The sequence below is a fragment of the Aphelocoma coerulescens genome, unplaced genomic scaffold, assembly GCF_041296385.1.
Source record: "Aphelocoma coerulescens isolate FSJ_1873_10779 unplaced genomic scaffold, UR_Acoe_1.0 HiC_scaffold_118, whole genome shotgun sequence".
In the NCBI taxonomy this organism is placed as follows: Eukaryota; Metazoa; Chordata; class Aves; order Passeriformes; family Corvidae; genus Aphelocoma; species Aphelocoma coerulescens.
The window spans coordinates 787,128-803,325 of NW_027183476.1; the positions used below are offsets into that span (position 1 = coordinate 787,128).

The 16,198-nt window shown below is 64.5% G+C and overlaps 1 protein-coding gene across 1 annotated transcript in view; it reads left to right on the top strand.

Moving 5' to 3' along the window:
- Positions 1–583: 583 nt before the first annotated feature.
- LOC138100616 (heterogeneous nuclear ribonucleoprotein U-like protein 1) overlaps positions 584–16,198 on the top strand; it is a gene marked incomplete at its 3' end in the record, with an annotated part of 43,174 nt that continues 27,559 nt past the window's right edge. The window contains 8 exon segments of the mRNA XM_068998490.1: positions 584–761; positions 2,834–3,229; positions 5,670–5,847; positions 5,849–6,117; positions 6,120–6,186; positions 11,356–11,429; positions 11,740–11,879; positions 14,765–14,864. Of these exon segments, the coding sequence (XP_068854591.1) occupies positions 602–761; positions 2,834–3,229; positions 5,670–5,847; positions 5,849–6,117; positions 6,120–6,186; positions 11,356–11,429; positions 11,740–11,879; positions 14,765–14,864 (1,384 nt within the window).

The following is a 16,198-nucleotide window of genomic DNA, read 5'->3' on the forward strand; positions in this document are numbered from 1 at the left end:
GGGGGCCCCGCGGGAATTCCGGGGCTCGTGGGCGTGGCCAGAGCGGGGGCGTGACCTCAGGCCACGCCCAGAGAGAATCAACCAATGGCAGCGCGCCGCTGCCCGGCCTGCAGCCAATAGGAGCGCGGCTTTTGTTGCCAGGCAACCGGGGCGGCCCCACGCGCAGACGCCGCCGGGACTTCCCCCTGCGGGTGGCCGCGCCCACATCCCGAAGTCATCCAATCAAAAGACAGAACTGAGCCGAGATCCCGCCCACAGAGTGACAGACAGCACTCTCAACCAATAGAAGCGCGAGACGCCCCTTCCCGCCTCCCTCCCACCGCTGCAGCGCCAACCAATGAAAAGCCGCGTTACAACCTCACCCCGCCCTCCCGCCCAATCAGCGCGCGCTTTGCAAAAAACCGCGACCGGAGCGGGGGCCCGGGCGGGAAGCGGGGGGGAAGCGGGAGAGCGCGGACCAATAGGAAGCGGCGTTACATCGGCGCGCGAGGAGGCGGACCAATGGCAGCGCGCGTTACGGCGCGGCGCGGGCCGGGCCGGGGAAGGGGGAGAGGTGGCGGCCATTTTGATCGGGCCCCGTGAGGGGCCGTGAGGGGCGGCCATGGAGGCGCGGCGGCTGCGGGTGCAGGAACTGCGGGACGAGCTGGGCCGCCGCGGCCTCGACACCCGCGGGCTCAAGGCCGAGTTGGCCGAGCGGTTGCAGGCGGCGCTGGACAGCGAAGGCGCCCGGCGGGGGGACGCGGCGGGTGCCGAGGGGCGCTGTAAGGGGAGAGGGGGTCGCGGCGTGAGGGGTGGGATGGGGCGAGTGGAAGCTTTGCTGGGGTCTCCGTGAGGGGTTTGGAGCGACCCTTCCCTCAGGGGGAGGGTCTGGCCCTGAGGGGTCCGGCTGTTCGGAAACCCCCGGCCTGAGGGGGTTTGGGACCCCTCGGTTCTGAGGGGACCTGAGATCCCCCAAGACCCCCGGCCCGGGTTCTGAGGGGCCCTGAGCACCCCCCCCCCCCCATTACCCCGCTTCCTGAAGGGGCAGGGACCCCCAATTACCGCCATTCCTGAGGGGGTTGGGACCCCCAATCCCTGAGGGGTCCCTGCACCCCCTGATCCCCCCTGACTCCCCATTCCTGAGGGGGCTGGGACCCCCCTGTGACCCCCAATCCCTGAGGGGTCCCTGCACCCCCTGATCCTCCCTGTCCCCCCATTCCTGAGGAGTCTGGGGACCCCCCTGTGACCCCCCAATCCCTGAGGGGTCTCTGCACCCCCTGATCCCGCCCTGTCCCCCCATTCCTGAGGGGGCTGGGGACCCCCAATCCCTGAGGGGTCCCTGCACCCCCTGTCTCCCCATTCCTGAGGGGCTTGGGGACCCCCAATCCCTGAGGGGTCCCTGCACCCCTGTTCCCCCCTGACCCCCCATTCCTGAGGGATCTGAAACCCACTGTGACCCCTCCATCCCTGAGGGTCCTGATCCCCCCCATTCCTGAGGGGGTTGGGACCCCCAATCCCTGAGGGGTCCCTGCACCCCCTGATTTTCCCCCATCCCCCCATTCCTGAGGGGGCTGGGACCCCCAATCCCTGAGGGGTCCCTGCACCCCCTGATCCCCCCTGACCCCCCATTCCTGAGAGTGCTGGGGCCCCCTGTGACCCCCAATCCCTGAGGGGTCCCTGATCCCCCCGTCCCCCCATTCCTGAGGAATCTGGGGACCCCCAGTCCCTGAGGGGTCCCTGCACCCCCTGATCCCCCCCTGACCCCCCATTCCTGAGGGGTTTGGGACCCCCCTGTGACCCCCAATACCTGAGGGGTCCTTGCACCCCCTGATCCCCCCCTGACCCCCCATTCCTGTGGGGGTTGGGACCCCCCTGTGACCCCCAATCCCTGAGGGGTCCCTGCACCCCTTGATCCCCCCCTTGACCCCCCATTCTTGTGGGGGTTGGGGCCCCCCTGTGACCCCCCCAATCCCTGAGGGTCCTGATACCCCCATCCCCCCATTCCTGAGGGAGTTGGGACCCCCCTGTGACCCCCCCAATCCCTGAGGGGTCCCTGCACCCCCTGATCCCCCCTGTCCCCCCATTCCTGACGGGGCTGGGACCCCCAATCCCTGAGGGGTCCCTGCACCCCCTGATCCCCCCTGACCCCCCATTCCTGAGGGATCTGAAACCCACTGTGACCCCTCCATCCCTGAGGGTCCTGATGCCCCCCATTCCTGAGGGGGTTGGGACCCCCAATCCCTGAGGGGTCCCTGCACCCCCTGATTTTCCCCCATCCCCCCATTCCTGAGGGGGCTGGGACCCCCAATCCCTGAGGGTCCTGATACCCCCATCCCCCCATTCCTGAGGGGGCTGGGACCCCCAATCCCTGAGGGGTCCCTGCACCCCCTGAACCCCCCTGACCCCCCATTCCTGAGGGGTTTGGGACCCCCCTGTGACCCCCAATACCTGAGGGGTCCCTGCACCCCCTGATCCCCCCCTGTCCCCCCATTCCTGAGGGGGTTGGGGCCCCCCTGTGACCCCCCCATCCCTGAGGGTCCTGATACCCCCATCCCCCCATTCCTGAGGGAGTTGGGACCCCCCTGTGACCCCCCCAATCCCTGAGGGGTCCCTGCACCCCTTGATCCCCCCCGTCCCCCCATTCCTGAGGGGGCTGGGACCCCCCCCAATCCCTGAGTGGCAGCCATGGGACCCCCCTGGGACCCTCCTCGTCCCCCCCCCTCGTCCCCCCATTTCCCCTCAGGGCCCCCCCTTTTCCCTCCCCTCCATCTTTGACTTTTTTGAGGGCCCCACCCTCCAACTTTGCCCCTTTTCCCTGCCCCAATTCCCCCCTTTTTTTCCCCCCATTTCCCAGACGGCCTCGACAACCACAGCCACGAGCCCCAGGGTGGCTACCAGGGCCACCAAAGCCAGGAGTCCCAGAGCCACCAAGGCCACCAGGGCCACCAAAGCCAGGAGTCCCAGGGCTACCAAAGCCACCAGAGCCACCAAGGCCAGGAGTCCCAGGGCTACCAAAGCCACCAAAGCCACCAAGGCCAGGAGTCCCAGGGCTACCAAAGCCACCAGAGCCACCAAGGCCAGGAGTCCCAGGGCTACCAAAGCCACCAAGGCCAGGAGTCCCAGGGCTACCAAAGCCACCAGAGCCACCAAGGCCAGGAGTCCCAGGGCTACCAACCCTACGAGAGCCACGAGGCCGAGCCGGGCTACGAGAGGAGAGCTCTGGACCAGGAGACCCCCGGGCTGCCCCCAGGTGGGGTCTGGGGGGCTTTGAGGGGCTCTGGGAGTGGGGGGGGGGGGTGTTTGGGGGGGGTCTCTGAGGGGTCTGTGGTTGTGTTCGAGGGGTTTTTGGGGGTCTCTGCTTCCATTTGGGGGGGTCTCTGGGGGTGTGTTTGGGTGGGGGTCTCTAGGGGGGTCTCTGGGGGTTTTGGGGGGGTCTCTGGGGGTGTTTGAGGGGCCTCTGGGGGTCTCTGGGAGTCTCTGGGGGTATTTGGGGGTCTCTGGATGTGTTTGGGGGTTTCTCTGGGGGTTTTGGAGGGTCTCTGGGTGTATTTGGGGGGGTCTCTGGGGGTGTTTGGGGGGTCTCTGGGGGTGTTTGGGGGTCTCTGGGAGTGTTTGGGGGAGGTCTTTGGTTGGGTAGGGGTCTCTGGGGGTTTTGGGGGGGTCTCTGGGGGTGTTTGAGGGGTCTCTGGGGGTCTCTGGGAGTCTCTGGGGGTATTTGGGGGTCTCTGGATGTATTTGGGGGTTTCTCTGGGGGTTTTGGGGGGTCTCTGGGTGTATTTGGGGGGTCTCTGGGGGTGTTTGGGGGTCTCTGGGAGTGTTTGGGGGAGGTCTTTGGTTGAGTAGGGGTCTCTGGATGTGTTTGGGGGGTCTCTGGGGGTGTTTGAGGGGTCTCTGGGGGTGTTTGGGGGGGTCTTTGGTTGGGTAGGGGTCTCTGGATGTGTTTGGGGGTCTCTGGGGGTGTTTGGGGGGGTCTCTGGGGCTGTGTTTGGGTGGGGGTCTCTGGGGGTGTTTGGGGGAGTCTCTGGGGATCTCTGGGGGTGTTTGGGGGGGTCTCTGGGGGTGTTTGGGGGGTCTCTGGGGGTCTTTGGGGGGGTCTCTGGGGGTGTTTGGGGGTCTCTGGGGGTGTTTGGGGGAGGTCTTTGGTTGGGTAGGGGTCTCTGGATGTGTTTGGGGGTCTCTGGGGGTGTTTGGGGGGTCGCTGGGGCTGTGTTTGGGTGGGGGTCTCTGGGGGTGTTTGGGGGCGGTCTCTGGGGGGTCTCTGGGGGTGTTTGGGGGAGTCTCTGGGGATCTCTGGGTGTATTTGGGGGGTCTCTGGGGGTGTTTGAGGGGTCTCTGGGGGTGTTTGGGGGTCTCTGGGGGTGTTTGGGGGAGGTCTTTGGTTGAGTAGGGGTCTCTGGATGTGTTTGGGGGTCTCTGGGGGTGTTTGGGGGGTCTCTGGTTGCATTTGGAGGGTCTCTAGGGGGTCTCTGGTTGTATTTGAGGGGTCTCTGGGTGTGTTTGGGCATCTCTGGGTGCGTTTGGGGGGGTCTCTGGGGGTGTTTGGGGGGATCTCTGGGGGTTTTGGGGGGTCTCTGGGTGTATTTGGGGGGTCTCTGGGGGTGTTTGGGGGGTCTCTGGGTGCGTTTGGGGGGTCTCTGGGGGTGTTTGGGGGGTCTCTGGGGGTGTTTGGGGGAGTCTCTGGGGGTGTTTGGGGGTCTGGGGGTCTCTGGGGGTGTTTGGGGGGTCTCTTGGTGTGTTTGGGGGTCTCTGGGGGTGTTTGAGGGGTCTTTGGGGGTCTCTGGGGGTGTTTGGGGGGTCTCTGGGTGCGTTTGGGGGGTCTCTGGGGGTGTTTGGGGGGTCTCTGGGGGTGTTTGGGGGAGTCTCTGGGGGTGTTTGGGGGTCTGGGGGTCTCTGGGGGTGTTTGGGGGGTCTCTTGGTGTGTTTGGGAGTTTCTGGGGGTGTTTGAGGGGTCTTTGGGGGTCTCTGGGGGTGTTTGGGGGGTCTCTGGGGGTCTCTGGGTGTTTGGGGAGATCTCTAGGGGTGTTTGGGGGTCTCTGGGGGTGTTTGGGGAGGTCTTTGGTTGTGTTGGGGGGGTCTCTTGTTGTATTTGGGGGGGTCTCTGGGGGTGTTTGGGGGTCTCTGGGTGTATTTGGGGGTCTCTGGGGGTGTTTGGGGGTCTCTGGTTGCATTTGAGGGGTCTCTGGGGGGGGTCCCTGGGTGTGCTTGGGGGGGTCTTTGGTTGGGTGGGGGTCTCTGGGTGTATTTGGGGGTCTCTGGGTGTATTTGGGGGTCTCTAGGGGGTCTCTGGGTGTCTCTGGGGGTCTCTGGGTGTATTTGGGGGTCTCTGGGGGGTCTCTGGGTGTATTTGGGGGGGTCCCTGGGTGTATTTGGGGGTCTCTGGGAGTCTCTGGGTGTCTCTGGGGGTCTCTGGGTGTCTCTGGGGGTCTCGGGCTGTATTTGGGGGTCTCTGGGGGGTCCCTGGGTGTATTTGGGGGTCTCTGGGTGTATTTTGGGGTCTCTGGGTGTATTTGGGGGTCTCTGGGGGGTCTCTGGTTGTATTTTGGGGTCTCTGGGTGTATTTGGGGGTCTCTGGGTGTATTTTGGGGTCTCTGGGTGTATTTGGGGGTCTCTGGGTGTGTTTTGGGGTCCCTGGCTGTATTTTGGGGGGGGGTCTCCATCTCCTCTCTCCCCTCCCCCTCCCCCCATTCCAGAGATGAAGCTGCCGGAACCGAAGCCGGACGAGGCCCCCCCAGCCCCCGCCCCCCCCCCAAATTACCCCGTGCCCCCTCCCCCCACCTTCCCCACCCCCCCTTACGCCCTTCCCCCCCCTCCCCCCACCTTCCCCACCCCCACCCCTCCGGGGGGCTACGGTGCCCCCCCTCCCCCCCCTCCCCCCCCCCTCGGGCTACCCCGCCCCCAATTACAGCGCCCCCCCCCCAAATTACAGCGCCCCTCCCCCCCCCAACTACGGCGCCCCTCCCCCCCCCAATTACAGCGCCCCTCCCCCCCCTAATTACAGCGCCCCTCCCCCCCCCAATTACAGCGGCCCCCCCAATTACTCCACGCCCCCCCCTTCCTTCAACGCCCCCCCCCCCCCTTACGCCGCCCCCCCGGGGGGGGGTGGGGCGAATTTTGGGGGGGGTCCCGACACCCCCCGGCCCCCCCCGAGCCGCGCCCGTTCGAGGAGCCGCGGGGGAGGGGCTACTACGAGCACCGCGAGGAGAAGAGGTGAGGGGAGACCCCCTCTCCCCCCCCCAAATTTAACACCCCCCACCCCACCCCCTTCCAGAGAGCGATTTTGGGATTGGAACCCCCCCCCACCCCCCCCCCAAATTGGGGTGGGAACCCCCCGGGATTTGGGATTGGAACCTCCCCAAATTGGGGTTGGAATCTCCCCGGATTTGGGGCTGGGACCCCCCCAAATTGGGGTTGGAATCTCCCCGGATTTGGGGCTGGGACCCCCCCCAGATTTGGGGTTGGAATCTCCCCGGATTTGGGGCTGGGACCCCCCCAGATTTGGGGTTGGACACCCCAGATTTGGGTTGGAACCCCCCAGATTTGAGGCTTTGATCCCCCCCCCTCCCCCCCGAGATTTGGGGTTGGAACCCCCCAGATTTGGTTCTGGGACCCCCTGAGATTTGGGGCTGGGACCCCCCAGATTTGGGGCTGGGACCCCCCCACATTTGGGGCTCTGACCCCCCAAGTTTGGGCTGGGATCCCCCCTAATTCACCCCCCAGACCCCAGTTTGAGGGGCTGAACCCCCCCCCAATTTGGAATTGGAACCCCCCCCAAATTGGGGTTGGAACCCCCCAGATTTGGGTTAGAATCCCCCCAGATTTGGGGTTGGAACCCCCCAGATTTGGGGCTGGAACCCCCCAGATTTGGGGCTGGGACCCCCCCCAGATTTGGGGCTTTGACCCCCCCAGATTTGGGGCTGGGACCCCCCCAGATTTGGGGCTGGGACCGCCCAGATTTGGGGCTGGGACCCCCCCCAGATTTGGGGCTGGAACCGCCCAGATTTGGGGCTGGGACCCCCCCGGATTTGGGGCTGGGACCCCCCCAGATTTGGGGCTGGGACCCCCCCAGATTTGGGGCTGGAATCACCCTGGATTTGGGGCTGGGACCCCCAAGGTTTGGGGCTTTGACCCCCCCAAGTTTGGGCTGGGATCCCCCCTAATTCACCCCCCCAGACCCCAATTTGAGGGGCTGAACCCCCCCCAGTTTGGAATTAGAACCCCCCCCAAATTGGGGTTGGGACCCCCCAGATTTGGGGCTTTGACCCCCCCAAATTGGGGTTGGGACCCCCCCAGATTTGGGGCTTTGACCCCCCCAGATTTGGGGCTGGGACCCCCCCAGATTTGGGGTTGGAACCCCCCAGATTTGGGGCTTTGGCCCCCCCAAATTGGGGTTGGACGCCCCCAGATTTGGGGCTTTGACCCCCCCAGATTTGGGGCTGGGACCCCCCCAGATTTGGGGTTGGAACCCCCCAGATTTGGGGCTTTGACCCCCCCAAATTGGGGTTGGACGCCCCCAGATTTGGGGCTGGAACCCCCCCCCAGATTTGGGGTTGGAACCCCCCGGATTTGGGGCTGGAACCCCCCCCCAGATTTGGGGTTGGAACCCCCCGGATTTGGGGCTTTGACCCCCCCAAGTTTGGGCTGGGATCCCCCCTAATTCACCCCCCCAGACCCCAATTTGAGGGGCTGAACCCCCCCCAGTTTGGAATTAGAACCCTCCCAAATTGGGGCTGGAACCCCCCAGATTTGGGGCTGGGACCCCCCCAGATTTGGGGTTGGAACCCCCCGGATTTGGGGCTGGGACCCCCCCAGATTTGGGGTTGGAACCCCCCAGATTTGGGGCTTTGACCCCCCCAGATTTGGGGTTGGAATCCCCCCCAGATTTGGGGTTGGAACCCCCCAGATTTGGGGTTGGAATCCCCCCCAGATTTGGGGTTGGAACCCCCCAGATTTGGGGCTTTGACCCCCCCCAGATTTGGGGTTGGAATCCCCCCAGATTTGGGGCTTTGACCCCCCCAGATTTGGGGTTGGAATCCCCCCAGATTTGGGGTTGGAATCCCCCCAGATTTGGGGTTGGAACCCCCCCAGATTTGGGGTTGGCCCCCCCCAATTTGGGGTTGGAACCCCCCCAGATTTGGGGTTGGATCCCCCAATTTGGGGTTGGACCCCCCAGATTTGGGGTTGGAACCCCCCCAGATTTCGGGCTGGGACCCCCAAGATTTGGGGCTGGGACCCCCCCAGATTTGGGTCCCTGACCCCCCCCCAAATTTGAGTCCCTGACCCCCCAAATTTGAGTCCTTGACCCCCCAAATTTGAGTCCCTGACCCCCCAAATTCAGGTCCCTGTCCCCAAATTTGAGTCCCTGACCCCCCAAATTCAGGTCCCTGTCCCCAAATTGGTGTCCCCGACCCCAAATTTGAGTCCCTGACCCCCCAAATTGGGTCCCTCACCCCAAATTCAGGTCCCTGTCCCCAAATTTGAGTCCCCGACCCCAAATTTGAGTCCCTGACCCCCCAAATTGGGTCCCTCACCCCAAATTCAGGTCCCTGTCCCCAAATTGGTGTCCCTGACCCCAAATTTGAGTCCCTGACCCCCCAAATTGGGTCCCTCACCCCAAATTCAGGTCCCTGTCCCCAAATTTGAGTCCCCGACCCCAAATTTGAGTCCTTGACCCCCCAAATTGGGTCCCCGATCCCTAAATTGGGTCCCTGCCCCCAAATTTGAGTCCCTGACACCAAATTTGAGTCCCTGACCCCCCAAATTTGGCCCCTGATCCCCCAAATTGAGTCCCTGTCCCCAAATTTGAGTCCCTGACCCCCCAAATTTGGCCCCTGATCCCCCAAATTGAGTCCCTGTCCCCAAATTTGAGTCCCTGACCCCCCAAATCGGGTTCATGTCCCTAAATCGAGTCCCTGACCCCAAAGTTGAGTCCCTGCCCCCCCAAATCGTGTCCCTGACCCCCCAAATCGAGTCCCTGCCCCCCAAATCGTGTCCCTGCCCCCCAAATTCAGGTCCCTGCCCCCCAAATTCAGGTCACTGCCCCCCAAATCAAGTCCTGGCCCCCCAAATCAGGTCCCTGGCCCCAAATTCAGGCCTCTGGCCCCCCAAATTTGAGTTCCTGACCCCCCAAATTCAGGTCCCTTGCCCCCAAATTCAGGTCCCTGCCCCCCAAATTGAGTCCCTGCCCCCCAAATTCAGGTCTCTGCTCCCCAAATCGAGTCCCTGCCCCCCAAATCGAGTCCCTGCCCCCCAAATCGTGTCCCTGACCCCCCGAATCGAGTCCCTGCCCCCCAAATCGAGTCCCTGCCCCCCAAATTCAGGTCCCTGCCCCCAAATGGGGTCCCTGCCCCCCAAATCAGGTCCCTGTCCCCAAATTCAGATCCCTGGCCTCCCAAATTTGAGTTCCTGACCCCCCAAATTCAGGTCCCTGCCCCCCGAATCGAGTCCCTGCCCCCCAAATTTGAGTCCCTGACCCCCCAAAACGAGTCCCTTCCCCCCAAATCGTGTCCTTGCCCCCCAAATTCAGGTCCCTGCCCCCCAAATCGAGTCCCTGCCCCCCAAATTCAGGTCTCTGCCCCCCAAATTGAGTCCCTGCCCCCCAAATTCAGGTCCCTGCCCCCCAAATCAAGTCCTTGCCCCCCAAATCAGGTCCCTGGCTCCAAATTCAGGTCCCGGGCGCCCCAAATTTGAGTTCCTGACCCCCCAAATTCAGGTCCCTGCCCCTCAAATTCAGGTCCTTGCCCCCCAAATTGAGTCCCTGCCCCCCAACTCAGGTCCCTGGCCCCCAAATTGGGTCCCTGCCCCCCAAATTCAGGTCCCTGCCCCCCAAATCAAGTCCTTGCCCCCCAAATTGTGTCCCTGACCCCCCGAATTGTGTTGCTGCCCCCCAAATTCAGGTCCCTGGCCCCAAATTCAGGCCTCTGGCCCCCCAGATTTGAGTTCCTGACCCCCCAAATTCAGGTCCCTTGCCCCCAAATTCAGGTCCCTGCCCCCCAAATCGAGTCCCTGGCCCCCCAAATTTGAGTCCCTGACCCCCCAAAACAGGTCCCTGCCTCCCAAATCGAGTCCCTGCCCCCCAAATTCAGGTCCCTGCCCCCCAAATTGAGTCCCTGCCCCCCAAATTCAGGTCCCTGCCCCCCAAATTCAGGTCCCTGCCCCCCAAATGGGGTCCCTGCCCCCCAAATCAGGTCCCTGTCCCCCAAATCAGGTCCCTGTCCCCAAATTCAGATCCCTGGCCTCCCAAATTTGAGTTCCTGACCCCCCAAATTCAGGTCCCTGCCCCCCGAATCGAGTCCCTACCCCCCAAATTTGAGTCCCTGACCCCCCAAAACGAGTCCCTTCCCCCCAAATCGTGTCCTTGCCCCCCAAATTCAGGTCCCTGTCCCCCAAATTGCGTCCCTGCCCCCCAAATTGAGTCCCTGCCCCCCAAATTTGAGTCCCTGACCCCCCAAAACAGGTCCCTGCCTCCCAAATCGAGTCCCTGCCCCCCAAATCAGGTCCCTGCCCCCCAAATTGAGTCCCTGCCCCTCAAATTCAGGTCTCTGCTCCCCAAATCGAGTCTCTGCCCCCCAAATCAGGTCCCTGCCCCCCAAATCGAGTCCCTGCCCCCCAAATCCTGTCCCTGCCCCCCAAATCCTGTCCCTGCCCCCCCGAATCGAATCCCTGCCCCCCAGATGGGGTCCCTGCCCCCCAAATCAGGTCCCTGCCCCCCAAATCGAGTCCCTGACCCCCCAAATCGAGTCCCTGCCCCCCAAATCGAGTCCCTGCCCCCCCGAATCGAGTCCCTGCCCCCCAAATCGAGTCCCTGCCCCCCAAATTCAGGTCCCTGCCCCCCAAATTGAGTCCCTGCCCCCCAAATTCAGGTCCCTGCCCCCCAAATTCAGGTCCCTGCCCCCCAAATGGGGTCCCTGCCCCCCAAATCAGGTCCCTGTCCCCAAATTCAGATCCCTGGCCTCCCAAATTTGAGTTCCTGACCCCCCAAATTCAGGTCCCTGCCCCCCGAATCGAGTCCCTACCCCCCAAATTTGAGTCCCTGACCCCCCAAAACGAGTCCCTTCCCCCCAAATCGTGTCCTTGCCCCCCAAATTCAGGTCCCTGTCCCCCAAATTGCGTCCCTGACCCCCAAATTGCGTCCCTGACCCCCAAATTGAGTCCCCGACCCCCAAATTCAGGTCCCTGCCCTCCAAATTGTGTCCCTGCCCCCCCAAATTCGGGTCCTTGCCCCCCCAAATCGAGTCCCTGGCCCCCAAATCGAGTCCCTGCCCCCCAAATCGTGTCCCTGACCCCCCGAATCGAGTCCCTGCCCCCCAAATCGAGTCCCTGCCCCCCAGATGGGGTCCCTGCCCCCCGCCCTGACCCCCGCCTGTCCCCGCTGCGCAGGGGCCGCTCCCCGCAGCCGCCAGCTGAGGAGGAGGAGGAGGACTTCGACGACTCCCTGGTGGCCGTGGACACCTGTGAGCGCCCCGTCCCCTCGGTGCCACCACGGGCCGCCTGCCCGGTGCCACCCGGTGCCACCAACGGTGCCACCAACGGTGCCCGGCGTCACCCGGTGCCACCAACCGTGCCACCAACGGTGCCCGGCGTCACCTGGTGCCACCAACCGTGCCCGGTGCCACCCGGTGCCACCAACCGTGCCCGGTGCCACCAACGGTGCCCGGCGTCACCTGGTGCCACCAACGGTGCCCGGTGCCACCCGGTGCCACCAACGGTGCCACCAACGGTGCCCGGTGCCACCCGGTGCCACCTTGGTGTTGTCCCCCGCAGACAACTGCGACCTGCACTTCAAGGTGGCCAGGGACCGGTACAGCGGCTACCCACTGACCATCGAGGGCTTCGCCTACCTGTGGTCAGGGGCCAGGGCCACCTACGGCGTCCGGCAGGGCCGCGTGTGCTACGAGATGAAGGTGAGGGGACAGCGGGACAGGGATGGGGACAGGGGGACAGGGGGACAGGGGGACAGGGACATGGGGATGGGGACAGGGGGACAGGGACAGGGATATGGGGACAGGGCCATCTCCTGTGGTCAGGGGCCAGGGCCACCTACGGCGTCCGGCAGGGCCGGGTGTGCTACGAGATGAAGGTCAGGGGACAGCGGGGACAGCGGGACAGGGGGACAGGGATGGGGACAGGGAGATGGGGACAGGGGGACAGGGGGACAGGGACGGGGACAGGGACATTGGGATGGGGACATGGGGACAGGGACAGGGATATGGGGACAGGGACATTGGGATGGGGATGGGGACATGGGGACGGGGACGTGGGGACAGGGAGATGGGGACAGGGAGATGGGGACAGGGACGGGGACGTGGGGACAGGGACATTGGGACAGGGATGGGGACAGGGATGGGGACAGGGAGACAGGGACATGGGGACAGGGGGACAGGGATGGGGGCATGGGGACAGTGATGGGGACGTGGGGACAGGGACATGGGGACAGGGACATTGGGACAGGGATGGGGACAGGGACATGGGACAGGGAGATGGGGACAGGGGGACAGGGACGGGGACAGGGACAGGGACAGGGGGACAGGGATGGGGACAGGGACATTGGGATGGGGACATGGGGACAGGGACAGGGGGACAGGGACATTGGGATGGGGATGGGGACAGGGACAGGGGGACAGGGACAGGGACATGGGGACAGGGACATGGGGATGGGGACAGGGAGATGGGGACAGGGATGGGGACGGGGATGGGGACAGGGACATGGGGATGGGGACATGGGGACAGGGAGATGGGGACAGGGACAGGGGACAGGGATGGGGACAGGGACATTGGGACAGGGAGATGGGGACATGGGGACAGGGACAGGGATGGGGACAGGGATGGGGACGGGGACATGGGGACAGGGATGGGGACAGGGATGGGGACATTGGGACACGAACATGGGGACAGGGAGATGGGGACAGGGACAGGGGGACAGGGACAGGGACAGGGGGACCGTGATGGGGACAGTGACAGGGATGGGGACAGGGACATGGGGATGGGGACATGGGGACAGGGAGATGGGGACAGGGAGATGGGGACGGGGATGGGGACAGGGGGATGGGGACAGGGACAGGGGGACAGGGATGGGGACATGGGGACAGGGACAGGGATATGGGGACGGAGACAGGGCCATCTCCTGTGGTCAGGGGCCAGGGCCACCTACGGCGTCCGGCAGGGCCGGGTGTGCTACGAGATGAAGGTGAGGGGACAGCGGGACAGGGGGACAGCGGGACAGGGGGACAGGGGGACAGGGACATGGGGACAGGGACATTGGGATGGGGACATTGGGATGGGGACAGGGAGATGGGGACAGGGACAGGGGGACGGGGACAGGGACATTGGGACAGGGGGACAGGGATGGGGACATTGGGACAAGAACATGGGGACAGGGAGATGGGGACAGGGACGGGGACAGGGACAGGGATGGGGACAGGGACAGGGATGGGGACAGGGACATGGGGACAGTGATGGGGACAAGGATGGGGATGGGGACATGGGGACGGGGACATTGGGACGGGGATGGGGACGTGGGGACAGGGAGATGGGGATGGGGGACATGGGGACAGGGATGGGGACAAGGACATGGGGACTGGGACAGGGATGGGGACAGGGACTGGGACAGGGATGGGGACAGGGCCAGGTCCCAGTGCTGGGTGACAGTGACAGGTTCTGGTGACAGAGCTGGGTCCCAGTGATGGTGACAGGGCCTGGGGGCAGTGACAGGTCCTGGTGACAGCAATGGCTGACGGTGACACGTCCTGGTGACAGTGACAGGGCCTGGTGACAGTGCCAGGTCCCGGTGACGCTGCCAGGTCCCGGTGCCAGCTCTGGGTGGCACTGCCGGCTCCTGGTGGCACTGCCAGCTCCCGGTGCCAGCTCTGGGTGGCACTGCCAGGTCCGGGTGCCAGCTCTGGGTGGCACTGCCGGCTCCTGGTGACGCTGCCAGCTCCTGGTGCCGGCTCCTGGTGACGCTGCCAGCTCCCTGTGCCAGCTCTGGGTGGCACTGCCAGGTCCGGGTGCCAGCTCCTGGTGGCACTGCCGGCTCCCGGTGCCAGCTCTGGGTGGCACTGCCGGCTCCTGGTGACGCTGCCAGCTCCCGGTGCCAGCTCCTGGTGGCACTGCCAGGTCCGGGTGCCAGCTCTGGGTGGCACTGCCGGCTCCTGGTGGCACTGCCGGCTCCCGGTGCCAGCTCTGGGTGGCACTGCCAGGTCCGGGTGCCAGCTCTGGGTGGCACTGCCGGCTCCTGGTGGCACTGCCAGGTCCTGGTGCCGGCTCCTGGTGACGCTGCCAGCTCCCGGTGCCAGCTCTGGGTGGCACTGCCAGGTCCGGGTGCCAGCTCCTGGTGGCACTGCCAGCTCCCGGTGCCAGCTCTGGGTGGCACTGCCAGGTCCGGGTGCCAGCTCCTGGTGGCACTGCCAGCTCCCGGTGCCAGCTCTGGGTGGCACTGCCGGCTCCTGGTGACGCTGCCAGCTCCCGGTGCCAGCTCTGGGTGGCCCTGCTGGCTCCTGGTGGCACTGCCGGCTCCCGGTGCCAGCTCTGGGTGGCACTGCCGGCTCCTGGTGACGCTGCCAGCTCCCGGTGCCAGCTCTGGGTGGCCCTGCTGGCTCCTGGTGGCACTGCCAGCTCCTGGTGCTGGCTCCTGGTGACGCTGCCAGCTCCCGGTGCCAGCTCTGGGTGGCCCTGCCGGCTCCTGGTGGCACTGCCAGCTCCTGGTGCTGGCTCCTGGTGACGCTGCCAGCTCCCGGTGCCAGCTCTGGGTGGCAGTGCCGCCGTCACGGCGCTGTCCCCGCTGTGCCCGCAGGTGATGGAGGAGATCTCGGTGCAGCACCTGCCGTCCTCGGAGCCCGACCCCCACGTGGTGCGCGTGGGCTGGTCCCTGGACTCGTGCAGCACCCAGCTGGGTGAGTGCCCCAAAATGGCCCCAAAAACGGCCCCAAAATGCCCCCAAATGGCCCCAAAAATGGCCCCAAAATGGCCCCAAAATGCCCCCAAATGGCCCCAAAAATGGCCCCAAAATGCCCCCAAATGGCCCCAAAAATGTCCCCAAATGGCCCCAAAATGTCCCTGGACGCGTGCAGTACCCAGCTGGGTGAGTGCCCCAAAATGGCTCCAAATAGCCCCAAAAATGGCCCCAAAATGTCCCTGGACTCGTGCAGCACCCAGCTGGGTGAGTGCCCCAAAATGGCCCCAAAATGGCTGCAAATGGCCCCAAAATGGCCCCAAAATGTCCCTGGACTTGTGCAGCACCCAGCTGGGTGAGTGCCCCAAAATGGCCCCAAAATGCCCCCAAATGGCCCCAAAAATGGCCCCAAAATGGCCCCAAAATGCCCCCAAATGGCCCCAAAAATGGCCCCAAAATGCCCCCAAATGGCCCCAAAAATGGCCCCAAAATGGCCCCAAAATGTCCCTGGACGCGTGCAGCACCCAGCTGGGTGAGTGCCCCAAAATGGCCCCAAATGGCCCCAAAATGTCCCTGGACGCGTGCAGCACCCAGCTGGGTGAGTGCCCCAAAATGGCCCCAAAATGGCTGCAAATGGCCCCAAAATGGCCCCAAAATGTCCCTGGACTTGTGCAGCACCCAGCTGGGTGAGTGCCCCAAAATGGCCCCAAAATGCCCCCAAATGGCCCCAAAAATGGCCCCAAAATGCCCCCAAATGGCCCCAAAAATGTCCCCAAATGGCCCCAAAATGTCCCTGGACGCGTGCAGCACCCAGCTGGGTGAGTGCCCCAAAATGGCCCCAAAATGGCTGCAAATGGCCCCAAAATGGCCCCAAAATGTCCCTGGACGCGTGCAGTACCCAGCTGGGTGAGTGCCCCAAAATGGCCCCAAATAGCCCCAAAAATGGCCCCAAAATGTCCCTGGACTCGTGCAGCACCCAGCTGGGTGAGTGCCCCAAAATGGCCCCAAAATGGCTGCAAATGGCCCCAAAATGGCCCCAAAATGTCCCTGGACTTGTGCAGCACCCAGCTGGGTGAGTGCCCCAAAATGGCCCCAAAATGCCCCCAAATGGCCCCAAAAATGGCCCCAAAATGGCCCCAAAATGCCCCCAAATGGCCCCAAAAATGGCCCCAAAATGCCCCCAAATGGCCCCAAAAATGGCCCCAAAATGGCCCCAAAATGTCCCTGGACGCGTGCAGCACCCAGCTGGGTGAGTGCCCCAAAATGGCCCCAAATGGCCCCAAAAATGGCCCCAAAAATGGCCCCAAAAATGGCCCCAAAATGTCCCTGGACTCG